The 26043-nt window shown below is 44.2% G+C and overlaps 2 protein-coding genes across 2 annotated transcripts in view; one reads left to right on the top strand and one right to left on the bottom strand.

Moving 5' to 3' along the window:
• Positions 1-270: 270 nt before the first annotated feature.
• On the top strand, positions 271-5411 carry LOC145396003 (uncharacterized). The gene is made up of 2 exons (XM_080269469.1): positions 271-2067; positions 2202-5411. Exons 1-2 carry the CDS (start codon positions 271-273, stop codon positions 5409-5411), a joined length of 5007 nt encoding a protein of 1668 aa, XP_080125595.1.
• A 4836-nt stretch (positions 5412-10247) lies between these two features.
• LOC145396067 (putative peptidoglycan muropeptide transporter SLC46) overlaps positions 10248-26043 on the bottom strand; it is a 100697-nt gene continuing 84901 nt past the window's right edge. The window contains exons 3-5 of the mRNA XM_080269532.1: positions 12918-13088; positions 11434-12501; positions 10248-11128 (exon numbers count right to left, since the gene is read on the bottom strand). Coding sequence (XP_080125658.1) covers positions 10925-11128; positions 11434-12501; positions 12918-13088 — 1443 coding nt within the window. The 3' untranslated portion in view covers positions 10248-10924. The remainder of the gene's footprint in view (positions 11129-11433; positions 12502-12917; positions 13089-26043) is intronic.

The raw sequence follows: 26043 nt of genomic DNA, 5'->3' as shown, positions 1-26043 counted from the left end.
AATTGCAATGAATTGCCTTGAAGTGCTTTGTTTATTCATTAGCAGTATTGTTGTTGCTGTGCAATACCATCTGAATTGCTGTTGTGAATTATAATTTGTGCGGTACTGATTACTATGACTGATCAATTATTTTGCCATTGGTTTAACTGTATGGTGATTTATTGATTGACATCGTTTGTTTGGGTTTCAGCAGAAGTATTTAGATATTATTTCATTAACTGTTGGCAAATTGTATTCAGTCTGTCATTTGTCTAGTACTGTAGAAGTAAAATGTCTGATAAGGCAGAAGAGCACGAGCCTCTCCACCTGCGACAAATGTCAAGTCGCTCAGATGCTGCTGATAGTGATTACACTCTTGTCTCAGAGTCGGGTGAAAATACTAACAAAAATGTAAGGGAGCAGCATGAGTTGGACGTAGAGCATTTCGTAGCCCATGTAGGTAATCAAGAAAGTCGACAAGCAGATGACGAGAGGATTCAGGCACTGAAAGGTACGAGAGCCGGTAAATTTGGGGCATTAACCAAAAGACTCAAAAACTTGCTGTCACTCATTATGAATGATGATTCTGATGTTCATGCAGTTAGGTTTGCAATCGATGACGTAGAAGCCTCTGTTCTAAGTCTTGAGGAGTGTCATTTAAAGCTCATTGAAATCCTACACTCTCACCAGAATGAGGAGGGACAGCATATGGCAGAATCATACCTTGAACTCGCTAGAAAAAGAGCTCATGAACATATAGGTCAAGCTAGGAGCTGGCTGAGGCGAAAGGAAAATGCTGGGCCTAATGTGATAGACCCAACGAGATCTGATAGAGTAAGTTGGAGGGCCTCAGGATCAAGGAATACGGTACTGTCGAAAACATCCTCAAATAATTTTTCATCTAAAAGGAGTGCTATGGCGCACAGAGCTGCACAGGAGGCCAAGCTTAAGAATGTCGAAGAGATTCTCCAGAGTAAGTTGCGACAGCTCGAGTTAGAAGGACAAGAAAACATGGTAAAACGACAGAGGAAGATGCGGGATCTTGATTTAGAGGAACAAGAAGAAAGGTTGGCTCAGCAAAGAAAAGAGGCCAAGTTGAAATCAGAATATATGGCACTGCAAGGTGAAGCTGCTGCGGCTGCCGCTGCCGAACAAGTTTGGGACGACTATGAAGAAAGGAAGTCCAGGGGAATGGCTACAGAAATAAGGAAAATCGGAGCAAGGTTGAAACCGGCACTTGAGAGCGTCCCATGGAGCAACCAAGTCTGGAGTTCAGCCAAGGATGACAGACCTATGAGACTCGATCCTTATGCAAATCCATGGCATCCGCATGGTGAGGAGTCTGATAAAGGCCCCATGGTTGAGCCATGTCGTCCATCTAAACCTCCTGAGTTAATGACATCTCAAACAGAATATCGATGCCATAAGGAACCTCCTCCCAGGGAACCATCCAAGAGAAGTGATGAATGTATTGACTCCCAGGCAGTAAGCACGAAGTGTGATCGACCACATCTCACGGAAATGCATCATATACCACAGATAGAATTACAAGCCTTTGATGGAAACCCGCTCGATTACTGGCGATTCATAAGTAACTTTGACGAATCCATTGGTAGTGTTTCAGTTAGTCCTGCAGTTAAGAAGAACCGATTGTTACGGCTGTGTACTGGACCTGCTGCCAGAGCGGTGTCATGTTGGTACATGATGAAAGCTGAAGAAGGGTATAAAAGGGCAAGACAGATCCTGGAGGAGAGGTTTGGTAATGACCTCACGGTATCACAAGCCTGGCTAAACAAGATTATTCAAGGCCCCCAAATACGTCCAAATGACAAAGTCGGACTGCAAGAACTTGCGGATAGCATTAAAGATTGCCTGGAGGTGCTCAAAGCTATCGGTAAAACTGACAGATTGGGCTCAGAGTACAGTATGGTCAAAATAGCAGAGAGGCTGCCTTATGATTGTAGAATAAAATGGGTCACTGAAGTGGTCCATTTCAAAGGGAAACATAAGGAGTACCCAGATATAGAAAAGCTTACTAAATTCGTTGAGGAATCTGCAAAGATAGCGAACGAACCACTGTATGGAAACGTAGGTAAGACACCATATGAAAAAAAAAAAAGAAGGGAACAAAACCCAAGAAGGAAATTGCGTCCAAGAAAGCTTGTGTCAGTACTGAAGTTCGTGATAGGGACTCTGCCACCACCTCGGTTGAATCCACAAAGACCAAGAGTGAAGCTGGTGCTGTGAGGGCAAGCAATAAGAAAAAACCATGGTGTCAGCTTTGCAATAAAGAACACTGGTTACCGGACTGTGAGCAGTTCCAGAATTTGACATCAGAGAAGAGCCTGAGTTTTGCCCAAAAAAGAGGACTCTGTTACAACTGCCTGCGTGGAGAACACTGGGTGGATCAGTGTAGTAAGTGGTCTACTTGTGGTGTAAAGGGTTGCGACCTATGGCATTCCAAGCTACTGCACGAGGCATTCCAAGGTATGGATAAGGAAACTAAGGGAACCAGTGGAGGTAACGAAAAGACAGCGAAGTTTACTCACAGAAGCTACGGATGGAGGGCACCAGGGACTAACGACAAAATAGCCTTGCCTATAGTTAGCGTTCTAGTACGAGGCAAAGGTGGATCTAAGGCTGTTCGAGGTCTTGCTTTGGTAGACACGGGAAGTAACAGGACATTTTGCTCCCAGTCTTTGGTGGAAAAATTAAACCTTCAAGGTGAACCAAGAAACGTGTCCCTTTCCACCTTAACCAGTGAGACAGATGCAGACGCAGCGATAGTTTGTTTAGAACTGAGGGGTGCAGGTCGCAAGAATAAGCTACTAAGCCTACCAGAAGTGCTTGCAGTAAAAAAGATCCCTGATCTTCAAGACAGTATAGCTGTTCCAAAGGACTTTGAGCGGTGGGAGCACTTCCGAGATCTTGACGTTCCCCACATGACCAACCTCTGCGTTGAAATGATTATTGGTCAGAACTATCCAGAGATCTTAGCACCACTAGAGGTAAGACGTGGTCGAGATGACGATCCTTACGCTATCCGCACAAAACTAGGTTGGATGGTTAACGGGCCAGTAAATAAAAACTTTCAAGGAGAAAAGGTCCTCTGCAACTACATTAATTCCATGACAGTGCTGGAAACAAGTCTAGAGACTCAGGTGGAAAGGTTCTGGGCAGTAGATGGAGGTCAACAGTTAGAGAAGCCAGCAATGTCCATAGAGGACCAAAAGGTTTTGGATCTTTGGACTCGATCTGTTGTGTTAAAAAACGGTCATTATGAATTACCAATACCGTTCAGGTCCAACCCGCCTGGACTGCACGATAATCGTAGTATGGCAGAGAAGAGCCTTCGATCCCTCAAGCGACGCTTAGCTAAGGATGATAGTCTTCTGGAGAGCTACAGGTCTGAAGTGAACAACTTAGTGGCTAAAGGACATGCTGAACGGGTGCCTGAAGAAGAAATCAGTGCCTTCCCAGGGATGACTTGGTATCTGCCTGTGTTTAATGTGAAACATCCCAGTAAACCTGAAAAATTCAGATTAGTGTTTGACTGTGCAGCTGAGTCCCAGGGATATTCACTCAACAAGTACATATATAAGGAACCGGATCTCACGAATAAACTGCTTGGTGTGTTGCTTAGATTCAGGCAGGAGAAGATAGCTATTATGGCAGATATTGAGTCCATGTTCCATCAAGTACGTGTCACACCAGAACACAGGAACGTGTTAAGGTTCCTTTGGTGGACAGACGAAGACATTGCACGGAAGCCTCAAGTCTACAGGATGACTGCACATTTGTTTGGTGGAGTATGGAGTCCAAGTTGTGCAGGGTTTGCACTTCGTCGCACAGCACTTGATCAGCCCAGTAGATTTAGCTCGTTAGCTGTGAACACTGTGTTGGATAACTTTTATGCAGACGATTGTTTGAAGTCTGTAAGTTCTGAGGATGTAGCAGTGACTTTAGTGACTGAACTTTGTCAGATGCTGTCGTGTGGAGGCTTTCGTTTGACAAAATGGATGAGCAACAGCAAACGAGTGCTCAGCTCAATACCCACAGAAGAACGAGCCAAAGAAGTGAAGAGCATGAACCTTGATCAAGATATTCTACCAGTTGAACGTCCACTGGGTCTTGAATGGAACACTGAAGATGACAAATTGGGTATCGGAACAAAACCGAAGAGGAAGGAAAGCACGAAGCGAGGATTGCTTAGTGTGTTGAGTTCAGTATACGATCCTTTAGGTCTTGTTTCCCCCTTTGTGTTGGTAGCTAAGAAGATATTTCAGGATGAGTGCAGACTAGGTAAAGGTTGGGATGATGAGCTGACTCCACACAGCAAACAAAGGTGGGAAAGGTGGTTGGAAGACCTGCCAGAATTAGAAGAATTTGGAATTGGTCGCTGTATCATACCACCAGACTTCGGTACGGTCATTAGTTATCAGCTGCATCATTTCTGTGATGCCTCGGAGGAAGCATATGGAGCTGTGAGTTATGTGAGAATAAAGAATGAAGCAGGAGGAATCCACTGTACCTTGTTAGCAGCCAAATCTAGGCTGGCATCAATGAAGCAGTTAACAATCCCTAGATTGGAACTCCTGGCAGCAGTAGTAGCAGTAAAATTGGACACTACACTGCGTCAAGAGATGGAAGTAAAACTTCAAGAATCTGTCTTCTGGACTGATAGTATGACTGTTCTCCAGTACATTAAGAATGAGTCTAAGAGGTTTCACACTTTTGTTGCCAACAGAGTGGCAGCAATTCACAGTGGATCACGTGCCGTACAGTGGAGGCACGTGAGCACGAGGCTGAATCCTGCTGATGACGCGTCACGAGGGTTGACTGGAAATGAAATGATCACCAATGCAAGATGGAAACAGGGGCCGGAGTTCCTCTGGCAAGAAGAAGTAAAGTGGCCAGGGTGCCCTGAAGAAAATCCTGAAATCTTGAACAACGACAAAGAAGTGAAACAGATGCCGACAGCATTAACAGTATCTCAGGTCACTGAGAGTGCAACTGACAGGCTAATAGGAAGCTTCTCAAGCTGGTTCCGTATGAAGAAGACTGTAGCATGGATCCGTCGATTCGGAGCATGGCTTAAAGAAGGAAAACCTGCTTCATGGTGCCTGAAGGGCAAGGATCTTGAAGTTACAGACTTGGAAGGAGCTGGGAACGCTATACTTAGGTACATCCAGAGAAAGCATTATGGTGCCAAGATACGAGCTCTTAGAGCACAAGGACGTGTGCCCTCAAATAGTCCAGTCTACCGCTTAGAACCTTATAAGCATGATGACGACCTGCTGAGAGTAAGAGGCCGCCTTCATGTGGCACCACTCACTGAAGACGCAAGGCATCCAGTGATATTGCCACGACAACACCATGTAGCAGAGTTAATTGTTAGGGAAGCTCACAAGAATACAGGGCACGCCGGGTGAGAACATGCTGCAGCAGCTGTCCGGCAGTGCTACTGGATACCCAAGTTGCGGCCACTGATTAGTCAAGTAACAAGAAATTGCATCACTTGTAGGAGAAGTAGAGGACCGATGGGTTCACAGCAAATGGCCCAGCTACCTCAGGCGAGAGTGACTCCTAACAAGCCTGGATAGATTGTTTTGGGCCCTTCCTAGTGAAGAGGGGCCGGTCCCAGGAAAAGAGATACGGCTGTATCTTTACATGCTTAACAGTGCGAGCCATACCCACTGAAAAGCTGAACTCGATGCAGATTCCTTCATAAATGCTTTGGTCAGATTTATGGCGAGAAGAGGAGCTCCCGAAAAGATTCGTTCAGACAATGGCACTAACTTTTTTGGGGCTCAGAGAGAGATAAGAGAAGCCCTCAATCAATGGAATGAGTCAAACGAAGTAAAGGATCAGCTTCTTCTCAAGCACATCAGGTGGGAGTTCAACCCTCCTGCAGCTTCACATATGGGAGGGATATGGGAGAGACAGATAAGAACAATAAGAAAGATCATGACTGTCATCTTAAGGAATCAGTTTGTTGACGATGAGCGGTTAGACACTGTATTCTGCGAGGTAGAAGGAATTGTCAACAGTAGGCCCTTAACACCTGTGTCAGATGATCCCAAAGATCTAGAGGCTTTGACCCCAAATCGCTTGCTCTTGCTCCGTCCAGGTCATGCTGCTCCACTGGGTAAAACGTGCAAGCAGGATTTATATGGTAAAAGATGGAGACATATTCAATTTATAGCTGTTCATTTCTGGAACAATGGCTTAAAGAGTACCTTCCTTTAGTACAGTTGCATCAGAAGTGGCTGGAGCCCCAAAGAAATTTCCAGATGGGGGACTTGGTTCTAGTGATGGAAGGGGGTACCCCAAGGCAATGCTGGCCTCTGGGGAGAGTTACACAGGTGTTCACTGGCAGAGACGGCTTGGTGCGCAGTGTAGAAGTGCGCACAGCCTACAATAAGTTTGTAAGGCCAGTGACAAAGTTGTGTTTGTTAGAGGGCAGCAACACAGTAGGTTAGTTGAGCCTTGAGCAGTCAGGACTCAGGCCATAATAATGCCTCCTGACTGAGTGTGCGACGTGCTCCGCTCTGCAAGGCTAAATAAACTTGTGCATTTGTAGTATTAATGTGTACTCTGTATCACTACCTCAACTTAAGTGTACCATCATAGTTTAGTATACTTTGTAGTATTACTTGTGGTTTGTCGCCTTTAGTGGAAATTTATGTAAGTGCTTGAGATGTGCCTTGTAGTAGTAGCTTTGTAAATGAGAGGAGTCTCATTTAAGGGGCCGGAATGTTAAGGCACATCACATGAATATAAAGTCTCTCTTATTTTTTGTGACATGATATTTAGTTTGTAGTGCTTGCTATACTTTGCATTTAATTAGGTAAGAAATTTATGCTTCAGCTAAGGTAAAATAGGAGAACTTTGCATGTATTTAGTTTATATGTACGATCTCTTTGTATGGATACAAAGACTTTGTTGTTTTATACGGGCTAGGCCGCTAGAGGGCCAGAGGCAGACCACCCGCCTAATTGGAAAGAAGTGTGTAAGGGGCTCCGTAATTACCAGGGATTGAGAGGTGCCACAATCTGTAAGTACCTCTTGTTAGTCCGTGAAGCATCTGTGTAACAGCTGATAGTGAGAAAACAGTGTTATATACTTTGCATTGGTGTAAAAGTAAGGTTAAGTAGATGAAATTCCTTTCAGTCGTACTGCTCAGGATAGGGGTCTGTGTATGGGCCGCCTCTCGAGGTGAGGGGAGGTGGACAAGATTTATGACCAGGGTTGCTACGTGAGAGGCCTCCGAGGGGAGCGTCGGCGTAGGCAACATTATTTGTGATGAACATCCAATACAGCAGACCCCGAGTGCAAGACCAGGCGTTTTACAATCCCTACCTGTATGGATAACATCTTTGGACGTTACATGATATGATGCTTAAAGAATGAGTGTTGAAAAAGAGGACTTATGTACCTAGGAGGAAAATATGGAAGCTGAAAAACCAAGTAGCAAGGGATGCCTTCTATAGCGAGATGAGGAGAGTGGTGGCTGAACAGGGAGCTGTAGACAGAGGCATTAATGAACAGTACAGAGCCCTCAAGAACAATCTCTTGAGAGTTACTGATGTAACATGCGGTTCGACAAGAGGACGACCAAGACATAAAGTAACTTGGTGTTGGGATGAGGGTGTAGAAGCTGCAGTTAAGGAGAACTGAAGGCTTTTCCGAGAATGGAAGAAGGGTGGTAGCAAGGAGGAATACTTGGCTGCCAAGCGCAGGGCTAGAAGAGAGGTATACAGGGCGAAGTCTGAGTCACAGAGACTTTTACTTGATAACCCAAATCATGGGGAAAGGAAAAATATGATATTTAAGGTGGCAAATCAGATGAAGAGGGATAATCGGGATATTATAGGTGACCAGTGTGTGAAGAATGACGAAGGAAGGGTAGTGGTGAACAGTGAGGATATTAATGATGCATGGAGAGAGCATTATAACCGGTTGTTGAATGAGAAGTTTGACTGGGACAGGGAAGGTTTGGAGCCAGCAGATCCAGTGTTTGGCCCTTGGCCTTTGATTGATGCTGCTACTGTGAGCGAGGCAATAGGCAGGATGAAGGTGGGGAAGGCAGCAGGTGTGTCTGGGTTGACTGCCGAAATGTTGAAGGCCTCCGGAGATATAGGGGTGAGGTTAGTCACTGACCTGATAATTATGATTATTTATGAGTGTGTTGTCCCAGATGATTGGCTGAAGAGTGTAATTGTAAATGTGTATAGCCTAATGGGAAAGGTGATGCCCTGGAAAGAGGAAATTATAGAGGTATAAAGCTTTTAAATCAGATAATGAAGGTAACGGAGAGAGTTTTAGAAGGTATGATCAGAGAAAGAGTGAATATTGATGAGATGCAGTTTGAGTTTATGCCAGGTAGGGGGACCACTGATGCCATATTCATTGTTCGACAGCTTCAGGAAAAATTATTGGTAGGAGAAGGGATCTGTATTTTGTTTTTGTTGATTTGGAAAAGGCTTTTGACAGAGTCCCTAGAGAGGTGGTGAAGTGGGCAATGAGAGAGCTTGGCTTGGAGGAGTGGCTGGTTAGGGTGGTTATGGCTATGTATGTAGGTGCTCGCACCCAGGTAAGAGTGAATGGAGATTTGAGTGATGAGTTTTCCGTGAACGTTGGTGTGCACCAGGGGTCAGTTTTGAGTCCCATGTTGTTTATCATGGTACTTGAAGCCCTCTCACGTGACTTTAGAAACGGACTCCCGTGGGAAATGTTGTATGCTGATGATTTGGTGTTGATTGCAGAGAACGAAAGGGATGCGGAGGAAAGGTTTAGGAAGTGGAGAGATTGTATGGGGCACAAGGGCTTAAGGGTAAATGCAGATAAAACAAAAGTGATGATATCTAGGGTTGGTGGCGGTACTGTCAAAGACGAGGGAGAGTGGCCATGTGCAGTTTGCCACAAGGGCGTGGGAAGTAATTCCATCTTGTGCGGTGTTAGTGATAAATGGGTGCACAAGAGATGTAATGGTATCAGAGGTAGACTGCGAGATAATGCTGATTTTATGTGTACGGCATGTCGAGGAGAGCAGGTGGAGATTGTCAGGCGTGAAAGGATTGAACTTGCTGGTGAATCTCTTGAGTGTGTGGAAGAGTTATGTTACTTGGGAGACATGTTGTGTGCTGGAAGTGTGGCTGGAACTAGCTCTGTGGCTAGGGTGAGAAGTGGTTGGAAGAAGTTCAGGGAGCTGTTGCCTCTTCTGACATTGAGAGGGCTCTCCCTACGTGCTAATGGGTCTTTGTATGCAGCATGTATTAGGAGTGTAATACTGTACGGCAGTGAGACCTGGGCAGTAAAGGAGGAGGATATTCGCCGGCTCAGACGTACAGAAATGACATTGATTAGGTGGATGTGTAGTGCGTCCTTGCGTGCAAGGTCTGGGGGGGCTGGGTTTACGTGGAAGAGTTCAGAGGTAGGATGGTACTGGAGTGTATTGGTGTTGGGATGAGGAGAGGTAGATTGAGATGGTTTGGACATGTGGAGAGGATGGGGGATGATAATTGGGTGAGGAAGGTCAGAAGTGTTAATACTGGGGGTGGGGTTGTGAGGGGTAGACCGAGAAAGACATGGGACGAGGTCATTAAGTGTGACCTCAGGGTTAAGGGACTGAACAGGGAGGCTGCAATGGATCGTGCATCATGAAGAGACGCCATTAGGTGACCAAGGCCGACGCATGCAAGCATGTTACAGCCTTGAAAAACGAAACGAAACGGTGATGTAGCATTTTCTCCTACATCTCCATCATCTTTGATTTTCCAGTGTTACGCCGTCTCCCTCAGAACATTCTGTAGTGTTAGATGGGGAACAGGATATGAAGGAGCTTGGTTTGGTGGATTAAGATGCGGATAACTTAGACGTACTGGGCTACACAGAGTCCATCTTCACGCTGACCTGCCCGGAACGCCGCATAACAGAATTCAAGCTATACCCTGTCTCTCTCTCTCTCTCTCTCTTACCCCATTTATCCACTTGTCACAATGAATCAGCCACAAAAAAAAAAAAAAAATAAAAAAATAAAAAAAAATACATGTTGAATATACAGAATGTTCCTAGAGATTAACTTTATTAGAGTAACACGACCCTGGTAGCCAGATACCTCTATAGCGAGTTCACTCTAACCTGACAAAGATTTCAAACCCCTAGTTGGTAACCGAGTGTACTCAGAAAGGAGGGCCAATTTCGCTGGTAACCAAAAAGACTCATTGCTGCCTCATAACATTGACTCACTGAATTTCTTATAATCACGAATGAGTCTTCAGTTGTGGGAATGACCCAGTTCCATCAGATAAAATCAAACTAAATACAGTAATGCAAATGAGGCGTGCAAAAATAACAAAAGAATACTGACAGAGATGAGTTTAAAAATACTGTGGGAGAATACATTACAAATATTTGACCTATACATCCAAATATAAAAAATCAGTTATAGTGTTTTTAACTGGGTATCGGCAGATACGTCAACTATTAAACTGGATTCAACACACAGGTACAGGAAATCACTGGGCGTTGGTCAAACTCAAACAACACTTGCAATTACTGAGCGTTTGTTCCAACCTGACGAAGATCCCTAACCACTTTCAGCTCGGTTGAGGGTCAGTTGTTGTCAGACAAGGGGGTTGATTTAGTTACTAACCAGGAAGACTCATTGCTGCTTCATAACTAAGGCTCATGATCAAAATACAGACAACCATAACCTAGTACTGAAGTTATGAGTGGTCCAGTTCTGTCAGGTAAAAACTAACCGTCTATGGTAGCTAGCACCCACCACAAATTTCATGCAACCATAATTTAATACCGAAGTTACGGGATTGGTCCACATCATCAGGTGAAAACATACCATCTTCTTTAGTAGCAACCAGTACAACATGAACACACAAACAGATAGGCCTCATCATGGATATTTATAAAAAAAAAAAAAGCATCAAAGTTTGTGGGCATGATCACTCTCTTCTGCATCCACGTCTGCTTCACAGACATCCTTGATCTCTGTTGTTGACTGGTTCTGGGAGTCGGTCTGTGGGTGTTGGGGTGAGGCAGGGCGGGCTGTCCTGTGCATGTCAGATTTTAGGCCGAGGAGCACCACCATGAGAAGTAGACACCATGATGCCTGCACCAGAAAGTTGATCTATAGGAGGAGATAATGAAAGGTCAATCTGGGTGTCCGTATTACTCACACTGAGGCAATACCTTATACTGCAGCAATGACTATTCTGTTTTCCTTTTAATCTGGCCTGAAATTGCCATCTCTCAATTCATCTTCAATGGGATGAGCTGTGACAACAGATTAATTCTGGAAAATATTTCTGATCATGAAGTGCTGTGGAAAAGATGTACAGCTATAGCACTGTAACTGAGCTACGTGAAATAAACTGAAAAGGACGAAGATCTGAGTCAACTAGAGATCAGCGCTATATTGCTGCATTGCCTTACCTGTGGTAGAACGTCGACATAGGTGTTGTAGAGGTATGTGTAGAGTGAGCTGTCCACAGTGAAGAAGGCTGCCTCCATGAAGCCAGTGAGCGCAAGGACTTTGCCAGCTTGTCCCGGCCCAGCCACTACAGTGAGCAGTGTACGCAGTGCTGGCTCAATAGATGCCTCCAGCGACCCCAGCATCGTGGCTACCACTGTCAGCCACCACACCCCTGGTCTGGTGGCACAGGCCAACACTGCAGACCAGAACGCCAAGGAGGCCAGACCCCCCACAGCCACCAAGGCATCACTGAGGCCCGTCCGTTCGGCCAGCCACACCCAGCCCACCATGCCCATCTGGTGCACCACAGAGTCCAAACTGCTCCACACTAAGAACTGTGTGGGGCCCCACCTGAGCACCCGGCGGGCCCACAAGTACAACTGATGACCCTGGCACAGGAACACCAGCAGCTTCACTACTATCAACAACAGCAGATGAAGGCGGCCGCGTCCTGCCCGTGCCATCCATGCCGTCCTGCCCAACGCCACCACGTGCTGCAGCGGACCCAAGCGGCTCTGAGCTTGAGTTCCAGATGGTGCCTCCTCCTTCACACTTTCAGGAATCAGAAGCAGCAGGTAGGCAAAGCACACTACATACAGCACACCAGACACTGCAAACACACCAATGTAGCCAGCAACTTGATACAACCAGCCTCCTAGCAGCCGGCCCAGTGGCCCACCCATGTACCAGCAAGCATCCAGTATAGACAAGCGTCGTGTACGTGTCTGTGGTGTGGTGATGTCCGCCACGTAGCTGTACACAGCCATGTTAAACACCACCCAAGATCCCGTCATATCCACAAACAGGGTGGCGGCAAGCAACACCTCAACGGGCCATGATGGTTGCAGGGCTGTCAGCAAGTACACGGAGGAGAAGGCCACGAACCCAGCCAGGACAGCGAGCATTGGTGGTTTACGGCCACGACGATCACTGTACGACCCCGCAAATGCCACCACTAGCAGGGGCAGGATGCTGTCCATCAGACCCTGGTAGTAGTTGAAGGTGTTCTGCGCCCTCTGTACTGGAATCTGCAACAAAACACGTTCATTTTAACCTCTCCACTCCCATGACACGTAGTCTACATATGACTCTCACATACTTCATGCGATCCTGTCCAGTTTAGAAGACATCGGGTTGTGAAACAGCATAAATACTGGCTCACCTGCCACCAACCTTCATTCCAGCTCCACTAAGCAATATCTCCTGAAGATGGCGTCCTGATGACCAAAATACGTCTTGAGAAATCAAAATGGAATTTAGAAACTTACCTGATACTCTGAGAAATGAACATCACATTCTCGTCAGAAGCACTGAGAAAACTACATATGAACTGAATGCTGCTGTCTTCACTGTAGGCCTGAATAATGGCCTCCTTCCAAGTTATATATATATATATATATATATATATATATATATATATATATATATATTCTCCACCCCATACCTGCACGTCCTCATGGCTGCCGTCATCCATGGCCTGACAATCACTCTCCGTAAAGTTCAGGTTGACACGACATATGCGATCTATCTCCAGCGTGTCAGCCACCACTTTGATGTTGCCCTCCGCCACCATCTTCAGAAACAGCATGGGCTCCAGGGTCATCTCACTTATCACCTGCCGATACATAAGGCAGTGCATATACAAGGCGGGCCGTATGGTGCACCCTTCTATCTTGTGTACTGCAGGGACGACTTACTCTGTTAGTGTGAAAAGCATGGACATTTTGGTTGCTTCAATATTGTTGTTGTTGCTGGTGGTGGTGGTGTTGCCCTGGGCCCATATGGACATGTGCCCAGTGAACTGCTAGTTAAGCTTCGCCATATAAATGGCGAAGCTTACTGCTTTCGTCATTAGTATTAGTATTATTAGCTTAAAGGCCGCCATCGGCAGCCTCTGCTAGATGTCAAATCACTACCTATCTTCGGTCAGAAATGAGTCATAATTCAGGAACCGGTGGCCCAACTGGACTGGAAATTATTTTATTCTTGAAGTTAGAGAATTTCAACAGTATTTTGCTCCAATAAATATTGTGCTACATGCGCCAGTTTTTGCGGTGTTATGGTAATATACAGTACAAACAGACATACAGAAATCAGGTCATTATAATACAGACTCACTTTAAAGCCACGTTCGGCGGCCTCTGCTCGATGTCAAGTCACTTCCTACCTTCAGTCGAAAGGTATGGTACTATACCAAATCATGCCATTATCCTAAATTTGAAACAAAAGGCCAGAAATGAGTCATAACTTGGGAACCGGTGGCCTGATTGGACTGGAAATTATTTTATTCTTCAAGTTAGAGTATTTTAACAATACCTTGTTCTAACAAAAATTGCACTACATTATGTCGTTTTTGCTGTGTTACAGTAACAAACATACAGGAACTGGACCATTATTCATTCATTCATTCATTGCCAGACGCCATGTATCCCAAACGGGGTGGCCAACGGCTTAGAGTTAATTGTTTTACAGGGAGGGGCACTAATCCTCCACCAACCCCACTTGACACGTAGGGAGATGTAATCCATTATAATATAGATTATTTTTCTTTGCACTTTTTTCTCTTCGATCTTGATCATATTATGCATGAAGGTATCCTACGGTAACCCAAGTCCTTGTGCCAAATATAAATAATCTTGACCCATTTTTGAGGGTCATATACTAATTTTTATTGCAAAAATTGCATTTTTGAAATTGAAATACCTCAGAAACTAATTGAAATACAGCTGTTTGGTTGAGTATCCTGTGATAAAAAATTTGGCTAGCTATTTTGCCATTTAGCCTAGTGGAAAGTACCAAATTAAAATCTACTCAGTGTTTTCTTTGCAACACGTTTTAGAAAAAACCACAAAAGATGTAAAGCTGTGACCTTACAGATATATAGCCGTGGTCCCTCTTATGATCTGAAATGAACATGGTTACAGTTAAGCATACAGTTAACTAGTTACTGAGACAAATGTAAAATGTTCCCATACATTCTTCGACACCATTTCGTCTTCAGATCTTGTTGATGTTACGCAAGAAGTTACCTTAAGGTCTTCAGATCTCATCTTGTTGATATTACACATAATTTGTATACCTTAAAAATTTATGACAAAGCTTATTGTGGGTACACAATAAGAATGGGTAACTAGTTTAAACTGTTCTTCTGCAGCTTAGCATCTTCCTTTTAGAGCAGAGGGCAGTAGTTTATAAATGTCTGTTTAACGTGTCCAGTTTTAGTGGTGCCACCAAGTGAAGGCACCCAACTCTGATATTAATAATCAGTATCAGTAATGAGCAGGTATTACATGGTACAGTACACTCGCCTGTTCTGCGTGTTTTTAGTTTGCATTTTGCCTTGTTTGCGAGCTCCACTAGGTAAAATATTATAGAGTGCTGTATTGTAGAAAAAATTACGGCCGTCACAATGCGAGGCATCCTAGTTTTTTTTTTTTTTTTTTTTAATGTGTCCGACTCTGGGCATAGGCTTCACAGCCTGCACTCAAGGCCCAGTAGTCCTCCTACATACCATACACCTCTACATGTCACCACATCGGCACTAACACCCATCGTCCATATTGAATACGTGCTAGGACTGTCTCTGACAGAACCTATCGTTTTTATGCTGATGAGCACCAAAAAGGTTTCAACCAAAGGACACGGACGCTAATGAAGAAATTCCTGTGAGGCCCGACACCCCCTTGTGACCCAAATGACCCTCGCCCATCAACCAGCTCAGCCCACGACGACGACGATGATGCCCTGTCTATTGTCAGTGCTCTGGAATTCGATAGATTTATGGCTGAAGCAGAGATCCAACAGCAGGAGAGGGGTGTTTCCAATGTCAGCAGTGACAGTGAAAATGACGGTGCAGGCCCTAATGGGCCACAGTAGGGCGTCACCACGGACCTATACACATAGACCACGCACCAAGACTCCTCTGTGACGTTACCAGAAACGGGCTAGCGGCCATCTTGGTATACCGGACTGCAAGCAAATAAACGTCTACACGTAAGTATACACAGTGGTCATTATTTTAGTTGTTATCGTGGTTATTTTTTCCACTTTCCTTTCTGTTTATAAATAATCAGGTAGCTGTAAGTCTGCGCCTGAAAACTACGAAGAAAAAATGCATAATATCAATATTTACGTGTTGTAAATTAGAATATAAGCAAATTACTTGAGCGTGTGACTGCTTTTTTCAAACGAAGTGGTCACTATATAATGTTCTGCCATCATTATCCTTTCGATATTCATTATTAATTCTACATCATCACTTCACTAAAAGTATAGGGAAGAGGTTCAACAAGAAAAAAAAAAATCAATATTTACTTCGCTGAAACTGAGGTATAAGAAAATTAACTTAAGATGCGCGACAGCTGTGCGTCAGTCGTGCGCGTTCCAAAGGCAGTGTTGTTCACACGACACAGCCGAGTAATTCTACCTCAGTTTAGGTAAGTAATGAATCTTGATGATAGAAATTTGCCCTTGAAATATTTTGTGTTATTCCTCATTATGTAGACTGTGGGAGGGTATAATTTGTGACTTATGTATTTAACCCACGGAGAGAACAGAAAGAGCAGAGATGATTGGGCTACAATATTGTTTTGCTCCGACACCACCTCTCGTCATTTACAAAACACGCACTCTGATTGTGGAAAATTTGACTGTACAATGTAAATCTTCAGATATCTTTCATTATCACTGAAGTTAAACTTCTCAATTGCTGATAGCCAAAGAGACAGCTTCAAACAGCTATGAACATCTTGCTTGGCATCACAAGTCAAACATTCCACTCCCCAGTTGAAGTCCCGCCGACATATAGTAAAAGCACAGAGAGGTGGTCTACGGTTCCAAGGGAACCGCGTTCGAGTCCTGGGTGGGGCAGGGGACATTATAAAGGATCTGAATTTCATTAAAACAGACTTTCCTAATCTTCCGAAGTCCCCCCGGCATGTCGTAAAAGCACCCCCGCTAGTATCAATACACTAGTTCTGAACGAGACAGCCCATGCATTCAATATGGACAGTGGTGTTAGCGCCGAAGTGGTGACATGTGGAGGTGTAAGAAGAGCCACTGGGCCTCGGAACAGGGTGTTCAGCCTATGCCCAGAGTTGGACGCAAATGAAATAAAATCCGGCAATGAAAAATTATATAGGCTCTGTAAGTTAATCTTTCACTTAAGGTTAAACTAAGTAAATATTAATGGTTTTTCTTTTTTCTTTCATGGTTCTCTTCTGTATGCTTTAACTCCACTGATGATTGATAAATATTAAAGGAAATCGAAAGATTAAAATTACAAGAAAATTATCATATATTGATGAATATGCATGAAAAAACTGTTGATGTTCACTCGGTTATTGTGTTTATATTGATATTTACAACACATAGATATTGTTATTTCGCATTTCATTGTTCATTAATATTATCGTGATGCTTATAGCTTCCTGATAATGTATAAACAGTAAGTGAAATCGAAAAAATAACGACTACAGAGAACTATTTGTTGTGCTCCACGTATATCCACCGTTAGTGGAAGCGCCAGCTATCGGCATACCAAGATGGCCGCGGCAGCCCACCCGCTGAGGATGCATACAAGATCAAGAGGCCAGCGGCGCTCGGTCTATGTGTAGCTATACTGTAGGTCTGTGGACATCACAGTCTCCGATATTCCTTTCCTCTTTCCTGCAAGGCCAACAAGCCCTCAAGGTACTAAGTGCATTTTTTTTTTTTTTTTTTTTTTTTTTTTTTAAGGATCATGCTTCTCTGTCTTGCAAGAAATATATACTGTATGTATGTGTACCTGCAAAATATAACTGTAATTGATGGGAGAAAGTTGGGAAAAATGGGAGGGGAGAAATATGTAACGGGTGGGGTGTCCACTATGTACCATTTAATACATATATTTCTTTGGTGCCTACTTTGAGATTCTGCAATTTGCGGCGCAATGTACCGCCCATTCTCGCAAAGTTGGCGAGTGTACTGTATGAAAATGGATATGGAAAGTAGAAAATGATGCAAAGTAGACATCGGTAGTGCTGGCTGAGCAACACACGGGAACTGGGAGGCGTAATATATACTGTAGACCACACTATATTGTTTCCTTGCCACTCATCAGGCAAACTTTTGTGTTGTGAGAACGGCTCAGTCTACGTTACCAATATTTCTCCTTTCTCATTAAGTTAGAAATCAACCAGGCAATCTGTGGATGTAAGAAATTCTGATATTATAGAGCATGAAAACAGTTACGTGACGTAGAAAACGATGCAGAGGGGTACCCTACCATGGAGGTAGGAAAGAGATGGAGACGACCTCATGACTTGATTGAAGCCGCTGATCTGTCCTCCAGACGCCTTCAATATGGCGGATACCCAGGTGACAGCCCATGCCTACCATCTTTGTTACTATCTTCAGGACACTCCTTGCCCATAATGATGGTATTGTTTATTGATTACACTTACTGATGCAGTAGATTTATTTCGTAAATAACTAATATTTTACTTACAATATATTTTTCTGCATACTAAAAGGATACAGAAACCAATTTAGAGACATTACAAGCTTTATATGTGCTACCGCCTGTTATGCTAGGTGTTTTTAGGTTGGCTTCCCGTCCTATTGACACGTAAGGTATAGCTGGGTTCTCTTTCTAGACCGGAGCTAGGATACAATATGAAAGGAACATGGCATAAAAACTCTGGACAACTACCTTACACGTATATTACCAAATTCTTTACTACAATACAGGCAGACAATTTCACAGGACTCTATACAAAGTCAAGACGGACTGGCAGACAGGTTACAGGTAGCACACAGGATATCAGCAGTACCGGGGGTGTAAGACAGACACTGTACTTAAGTAGAGATGATACATACTTTAATCTAGGGCTGCATATAATTCACAGACTTTATGTTTGTGTCCCGTTTCACAATAAGTGGAGTTAGGATGGTTAGGCACTGTTACTAGCGTTCATGTCCCATTTCACACTAAGTGGAGTTAGGATGGTTAGGCACTGTTACTAGCGTTCATGTCCCATTTCACACTAAGTGGAGTTAGGATGGTTAGGCACTGTCACTAGCATTCATGTCCCATTTCACACTAAGTGGAGTTAGGATGGTTAGGCACTGTTACTAGCGTTCATGTCCCGTTTCACACTAAGTGGAGTTAGGATGGTTAGGCACTGTCACTAGCATTCATGTCCCATTTCATACTAAGTGGAGTTAGGATGGTTAGGCACTGTCACTAACATTCTAAATACTAGCTGTCAGCTCTCACTCTTGCTACATGGGCACTTTATATCACAGTCACAGTAGGTGTGTGAGGGTGAGAGAGTGGGCTGACTGTGGGTGGGGGGCCAGGGATCCACAGATGTCAGCCAGGTGTCGGTAGCGTCCCTTCAGGTGTCCTCTCATCCAGACGCCACGGGACTACACGCAGGGACGTCGTCTCCCATCGTGGACTGAAATCGGGCGTGGTGAAAGGCTCTTCGCTGACGGGGCTGGGCACACGGGTTTGGCCCTCAGAACTAAGGCCGAACAACCTCTGCAGGCACTCCTGTAGGTGCCCGGCGTGGGAAGGGCGCCGCCTCTCCTCGGGACTGGAGAGGCCGCCCCCCGGGGTACTAGGAGCGCCGTTGAGGGCCTGTCAGCTGCGGTCTCGCTCCCGCTACCTCGCTGTCAGGGTAGGGCTGCAGCGTTGCCTTTGGCAGGAGTCTGACAGGCGTTGGTCTCCCTCTGGTGCCGGCTAGATGGAGTGCAACCCTGGGGACAGTACAGGGCCTCTCCACCACTCCTCTATTGGGAGGTTCTCCTTCTGGGGGCTGCCTCGGTCTGGAGAGATGGAGGCAGGACCTACTCTGCCACTGAAGGGGCAGGATGTGAAGTCACAGGGGGTGAGGGACTTCTGTGGCGTCCCTCCCTGGTGCGGCTACCGCTGTTGCTGAGGTCCCTTGGGCAATGGGAGGAGGGCGGCTACAGGCTGTCCCTTTCCTGTTGGTGCGGCAACTGGCCAACACCAGGGCCCGACTTCCCGATGGGACCACAGACAAAATGTGGCTACTGGCCGTCACTTGCCTAAAGGCACAGCTACGGCCATCGCCAAAGTCCCTTATGAGGGGCAATGTGTAGGCGAGGGACGGCTACTGGCTGTCCCCTGTCTACTGGTGCGGCTGCTGGCCATCATCGGTGTCGTGCCCCTCGAGGCAACTGCAGGAGACAGGGTGTACCATTCTCTCCCCGCGTGCGCCTGCCGGCCGTCATGGGTTCTGCAGGGGGGGTAGGCAGCGCTAGGAGCAGCTACAGGTTGTCTCTTTGTATGTGCGGCTACCGGCCGTCGCTTTGATGTGCAGCTATCGGCCTTCACTATTGCACAGCTACAGGCCATTGCTTGGTTTGAGTGGCTACAGGCCGTCTCTTTATTTGTGCGGCTACCGGCCGTCACTGGGGTGCTGCCTGGAGCTAGGTTAGTTGTTTCACCCCGATCGTCGCGAGGGCTGGCTCGGCCGGAGGGTAATGCACCCAGACTGAAATGTTCGCGCCTGGTGCACTCCGTGGAATAGGGGCGCGCAGCCATATGGGACGTATGCCCATATCGCACGGACGTCGCAGGCACCCTATATACCCCTCCGTTGTCGCCTCCTGGGGGTGTTGCCATGGCTGATATTTCATCACCAGTTCACAGATGTTTCTTTACTTACATATTTATATGCCACTAAACAGCACTTATTCATAGCATTTCCACTTTTAACAGCTTTTAGAGCAGTGTTTGTTGCTGTAAACTGTTTTCCTGCATGGGAATATCTCACCTGTAAATAGGTCTCGGCCAATGCTGAGAACGTTACTAATAAAAAGTAGCGGCGCTCTCATTCCCGTTACCAGCTCGAAAAAGTAGTGGCGTTACTGGTTTCGCTACTTGATACGAAATGTAGCGGCGCTCCCGCTACTTTGGATAAGAAAAAGGTACACGAAGGAATGGTTAACAAAAATCTGTGATATAGCAATACACTATATACTGTTTTCGATAATATTAGTCAATCTGAGTGGTTACGTTGTGTACCAGTAATGTCAGTACATACATATACTGAAAAAAAAAAAAAAAAAAATCATATGCATGTCGGTGTCACTTTAATGAAGCTTAGAGCCGAAGGTACAGGAAACAGCTTTTTACTGTATAATGTAACAAATGTTCTTTTACACTGTTACCTAGTAGGCTATAACTACTGAAACTAACATACGTAAATAAAAGGCAAAAAAAATGTGGCCTGCCATTGATACATATTATATAGATTTATTATATTTTCAATGATACCTGTTTGATACATGTACGAAAACGAAAGTAAAAATGAGCTGGGGCTTTCTTTTAAAGGCTATTTATACAATAGCAATGTTTTTTTTTTTTTCCATTACTTTAAACTGAAAGTAACATACTGTTACGAAATAATAACGTAGTAAGAATTAGTCTGAAAGAGAGAGTGGGGGAGAGAGCGGGAGTTAGAGACGGGGATATTATAGTTAGAGGTGTGTGTGTTCTTACCTACCTAATTGTTCTTACCTAATTGTATCTTTACAGGAATGAGTCAAGCTCGTACTGTCCCGTGTCTTAAACCATATTTATCGTACATATCCTTAAATTTGTGAATTGTTTTGGCACACACTATTTCATTCGGTAGTGCATTCCATTGATCAATTGCTCTGTTTGGGAAACTGAATTTCCTTACGTCTTTATCACCTCTCTTCTTATGCAGTTTTTTGCAGTGTCCTCTTGCTGATGCTTCTCCATATGTTAAGTAATCATTTATGTCTATTCTCTCCTTCCCTGATATGCACTTATATAGCATTATCATGTCACCTCTTTTCCTTCTCTCCTGTAGTGTTGGTAGATTCAGTTTATTTAGTCTTTCTTCGTAGCTTAGGTCCCTTAAGCTTGGTATCCATCTTGTAGCGGCCCTTTGAACTTTTTCATCATTCATTCATTCATTGCCAGACGCCATGTATCCCAGACGGGGTGGCCAAGGGCTTAGAGTTAATTGTTTTACAGGGAGGGTCACTAATCCTTCACCAACCCCACATGACACGTAGGGATGCCAACAGCATCTGGAGTTCCCAGGCGGTCACCCATCCAAGTACTAACCAGACTTTTTCAATCTTGTCTATATGCTTTTTGAGATGAGGACTCCAGACTACTGATGCATATTCCAGGGTTGGTCTAATGAATGATGTTATTATCCTTCTTAGCATGTCTTCATTTATGTATGTGAATGCTATTCTCATATTTGCAAGCAGTGAATACATGTTCCGTACCTTCTCGCTGATGTGGTCAGCCGGAGATAGTCTGTTATTGATAATCACACCTAGGTCTCTCTCTATTTCTGATGTGTATAGGGTTTTATTTCCTAACTTATAATCCCAATCAGGTCTTTTTCCACTTTTACCAAACTTGATTACATGACACTTGTCCACATTGAATTCCATTTGCCATGTACTACTCCATTCATGAAGTTTATTTAATTCTTCTTGTAGCTCCCTACAAGAGTCTGTGCTAGTAATTCTCCTTTATATTTTTGCGTCATCTGCAAACATATTCAGATAGCTCTCATTTCCAGTGTTACTGTTTATATCATTTATATACACTAAAAACATGATTGGTGCCAGCACTGAACCCTGTGGTACTCCACTAGTCACTTCTTTCCATGATGAGTAGTTTCCTCTTAGTACTGTCCTCATTTCTCTTTTTATGAGAAAGTCTTGCATCCAACAAAACAGTTTGCCTCGAATTCCTCCTTGATGGTACAGTTTCCATAAAAGTCTTTGGTGTGGTACTGTGTCAAAAGCTTTCTTGAAATCTAAATAGATACTGTCCACCCATCCTTCCCTTTCCTGTATTGTGTTTGTTACTCTGTCATAGTAGCTCAACAGATTAGTAACACATGATTTTCCTTTTCTGAAACCAAACTGTCTTTCTGTTATCATACTGTGTTCTTCTAGATGATTTACCCAAGCTTTTCTTATAAGTTTTTCTAATACCTTGCTTACAACACTGGTCAGTGATACTGGTCGGTAGTTGAGAGGATTTTGTCTATTTCCTTTCATGTGTGTGTGTGTGTGTGTGTGTGTGTGTGTTGCCTACATCTAGCTGACATCCTTATTTATCTTTACTTAATTTAAATGATCGATAATGAACTAGCATATTCCTGTCTAATTATTGCACATTACTAATAAGTAATAATTAATAAACTACAGATGTAATGTAGAACAAACATCATTAACTGACAGAATTGACGAAAGTATTATTTTTCGTCATTAATAAATACAACCAAACCGCCGGCATATCTGTATGTACTCACCGACTCCGGACCTGTATTCGTCGCGTGAGTAGCGAGGAGCGCGGTAACGAGTGAGTACAGCCAAAAAGTAGCGGCGCTCTCAGTTCTGCTACTGGCTAAAAAAAAGTAATGGCGTTCCCACCATCGCTATTAAAGTAGTAGCGGCGCTATTCCCAGCTTTGGTCTCGGCAACCGCTTTGATTGGCAGTACGAGTACAAAGTGGTTATGAAGAGGGTCACATGCAGACATGTGACTTTCTAAATTTGCAATAGTTTTGTTCTGCAACTCAGATTAGACACGGAAAACAATAGCATGACAAGCATAGTTAGACAGTTTTGAGTATTGGTTTGACTCACCACTTTGCAAAACTGTTTCTCCGAGTATCCTTTCACACAAAATGCATATGGTAATTGTGTCTTTTAATGGAAAAGATTAATTTCCTTTGTTTTTTTACGGCAATCAGTGTGTGGGAATCCTGTACGCAGGACCCATATACATACATGTGTATGTGGGTCCTGCCTGTACATACAGGTATGTCACCCGGGTATCCGCCATATTAAAGGCGTCGGGATGGCAGATCAGCGGCTTCACCTCACTCCCTGGGCTTAGCGAGCCATGCCGACTCCACCTCTTTCCTACCTCCACACACACACACACACACACACACACACACACATATATATATATATATATATATATATATATATGGTAGATTACTAGAGAAGGGAGAAAAAGTGAGCAGATGGAGAGAACACTTTAAGGAATTGTTGAACATAGAGGATGGAAGTAATGCGGGTATAAGTGGCTGGGGAATGGCTGGGAGAAGGAGGGAGGTGAGAAGACAGGAAGAAATCAGTAGGATAGAAGTTGTGGAAGCAATGAAGAAAGTTAAATCGGGGAAAGCCCCAGGAATTGATGGAGTGTGTGGTGAAATGCTGAAGCATGGGGGAGAGATAGTAGTAGAATGGATGTGGAAGATGTGCAGATTGGCCTGGGAGGAAGGTAGAGTCCCGGAGGATTGGAAGTCAGGTATAATTATTCCCTTGTACAAAGGAAAAGGGGAAAAAGAAGTGTGTGGTAATCATAGGGGCATTTGTCTTCTTGGTATAATAGGAAAAGTGTATGGTAGGATACTTACTGACACAGTTAGAGAAAGAACAGAGAAATTAGTTGGAGAAGAACAGGGAGGCTTTAGGAAGGGAAGGGGTTGTGTAGATCAGGTATTCATTCTTAGATCTTTAGTAGAAAAGTTTCTAGAGAAGGGAAAGAAGTTGTATGCGGCTTTCATGGATTTGGAGAAAGCATATGACATGGTGGATAGACAAGGATTGTGGAAAGTGTTAAGAACATATGGAGTAGATGGGAAGTTGTTGAATGCTGTGAAGAGTATGTACGATGGTGCGAAGGCTGCAGTGCGTGTGGATGGTGAACTAAGTGAATTTTTCTCTTTGAAAGTTGGGTTGAAACAGGGATGTGTCATGTCTCCATGGTTGTTCAATCTGTACATGGATGGGGTAATAAAAGAGGTACAAGGTAGGGTAGTGGATGTTGGAGTGGCCCTGGTGAGAGAGGATAGTGTTTGGAAACTCCCTGTACTGTTGTTTGCAGATGATACTGTGTTGTTGAGTGAAGACGAAGGGGAGCTGCAAGGCTTGGTGGATGAGTTTGGGAGAGTGTGTAAGAAACGGAATCTAAAGGTAAATGTAGGGAAGAGTAAAGTGATGGTCTTTGAGAGAGGTGAAGTCAGTGAATGTACAGCAAGGTTGGATGGTGAGGAATTGGAAAATGTGAGTACGTTTAAGTACTTGGGTAGTGTGATGAGTAAGGATGGAGGTTTGGAGGGTGAAGTGCTTGAAAGGGTACAGCAGGGAAGAAAGATTGCCATTTCCTTGAAAACAGTGATAAGAAACAGGGAAGTGAGCATGGAAGTGAAAAAGTTACTACATGACAGTATTGTGATACCAACTCTAACGTATGGAAGTGAAGCTTGGACGTTGTTGGAAGGACACAAGTCAAGAGTGAGAGCAGTGGAAATGAGTTATTTAAGAGGAGCCTGTGGAGTCACATGGAGAGACAGGCTGACGAATGAGGATATAAAAGAGCGTTGTGGTGTGGATGTGGATGTGACAGGAAGTGTTATGAGGAACTCACTGAGGTGGTTTGGCCATGTGGAGAGGATGGAGGGTGAAAGACTGACGAAGAGAGTGTATGTGAGTGAGGTGGAGGGGGGAAGAGGGAGGGGGAGGCCGAGGATGAGATGGAGGGATGGGGTGGAGAGGTATATGAGAGAGGGGGGTGTGAGTTGGGAGCAGGGCAGTGAAATGGCGGGGGACAGGGCGACGTGGAGGCGATTTGTTTGTGGCCACCCCAAACGGGATTGAGGCATATATATATATATATATATATATATATATATATATATATATATATATATATATATATATATATATATATATATATATATATATATATATATATATATATACATGTATATATATATATATATATATATATATATATATATATATATATATATATATATATATATATACCTAGGCTGATTACCCCAAGGAGAGAGGGGTAGCCGAGACAGGACGACACACTCCCAATTTACTCATCCACTCAAACACATTCATTCGCATCTTAGCCCTAAAGGGGAGAAAGGACAGATCCTCACCGCACCACACCGCACGAGGGTCATCTGAGCAGTGCAGTCAGTGATATCCGCAGTAGGGCCCGACAGCAATGCTGGTTTACCCCTGCCACATCATAATAGACCCATCCCCGTACCCGCACCTGACCTGATTATCTGATCAGACAAAATGCGGGAGAATATCCCCTCAGGGCTGCGTCATCATTTATTTATTCACAATTTATCTCCTTTTATTTCTGTCATGCACAGCCATTCTTCCTTGCTCAACAGACTTCCCTCTCGCATCCAACGCTCTCTTCACACTGTCCATCCATCCTATTTGTGGTCTCCCTCTCAGCCTTACACTTCTCACATCAGATCTAGTTATCTTTTTCACCAATCACTCATTATCCATTCTCTCCATGTGCCCAAACCATTGCAACACCCTCTGCTCAACTTGATCAGCCATCGCCCAAACAACTCCAGTTCTTCACACTTCATCATTTCGCACTCGATCCATATGCGCCACTCCACACATACTCCGTAGACACCTCATCTCCATTACATTCATACTTTTCCTCTCTGCTACACCCACATTGCATGTTTCAGCCCCATATAACGCAGTCGGTACCAC

Source organism: Coenobita brevimanus, chromosome 34, assembly GCF_032717465.1.
Source record: "Coenobita brevimanus isolate Jiangsu-jjx chromosome 34, ASM3271746v2, whole genome shotgun sequence".
Lineage (NCBI taxonomy): Eukaryota > Metazoa > Arthropoda > Malacostraca > Decapoda > Coenobitidae > Coenobita > Coenobita brevimanus.
Note: the sequence above shows the minus strand (reverse complement) of the source record. Positions and strands in the feature narration are given on the sequence as shown.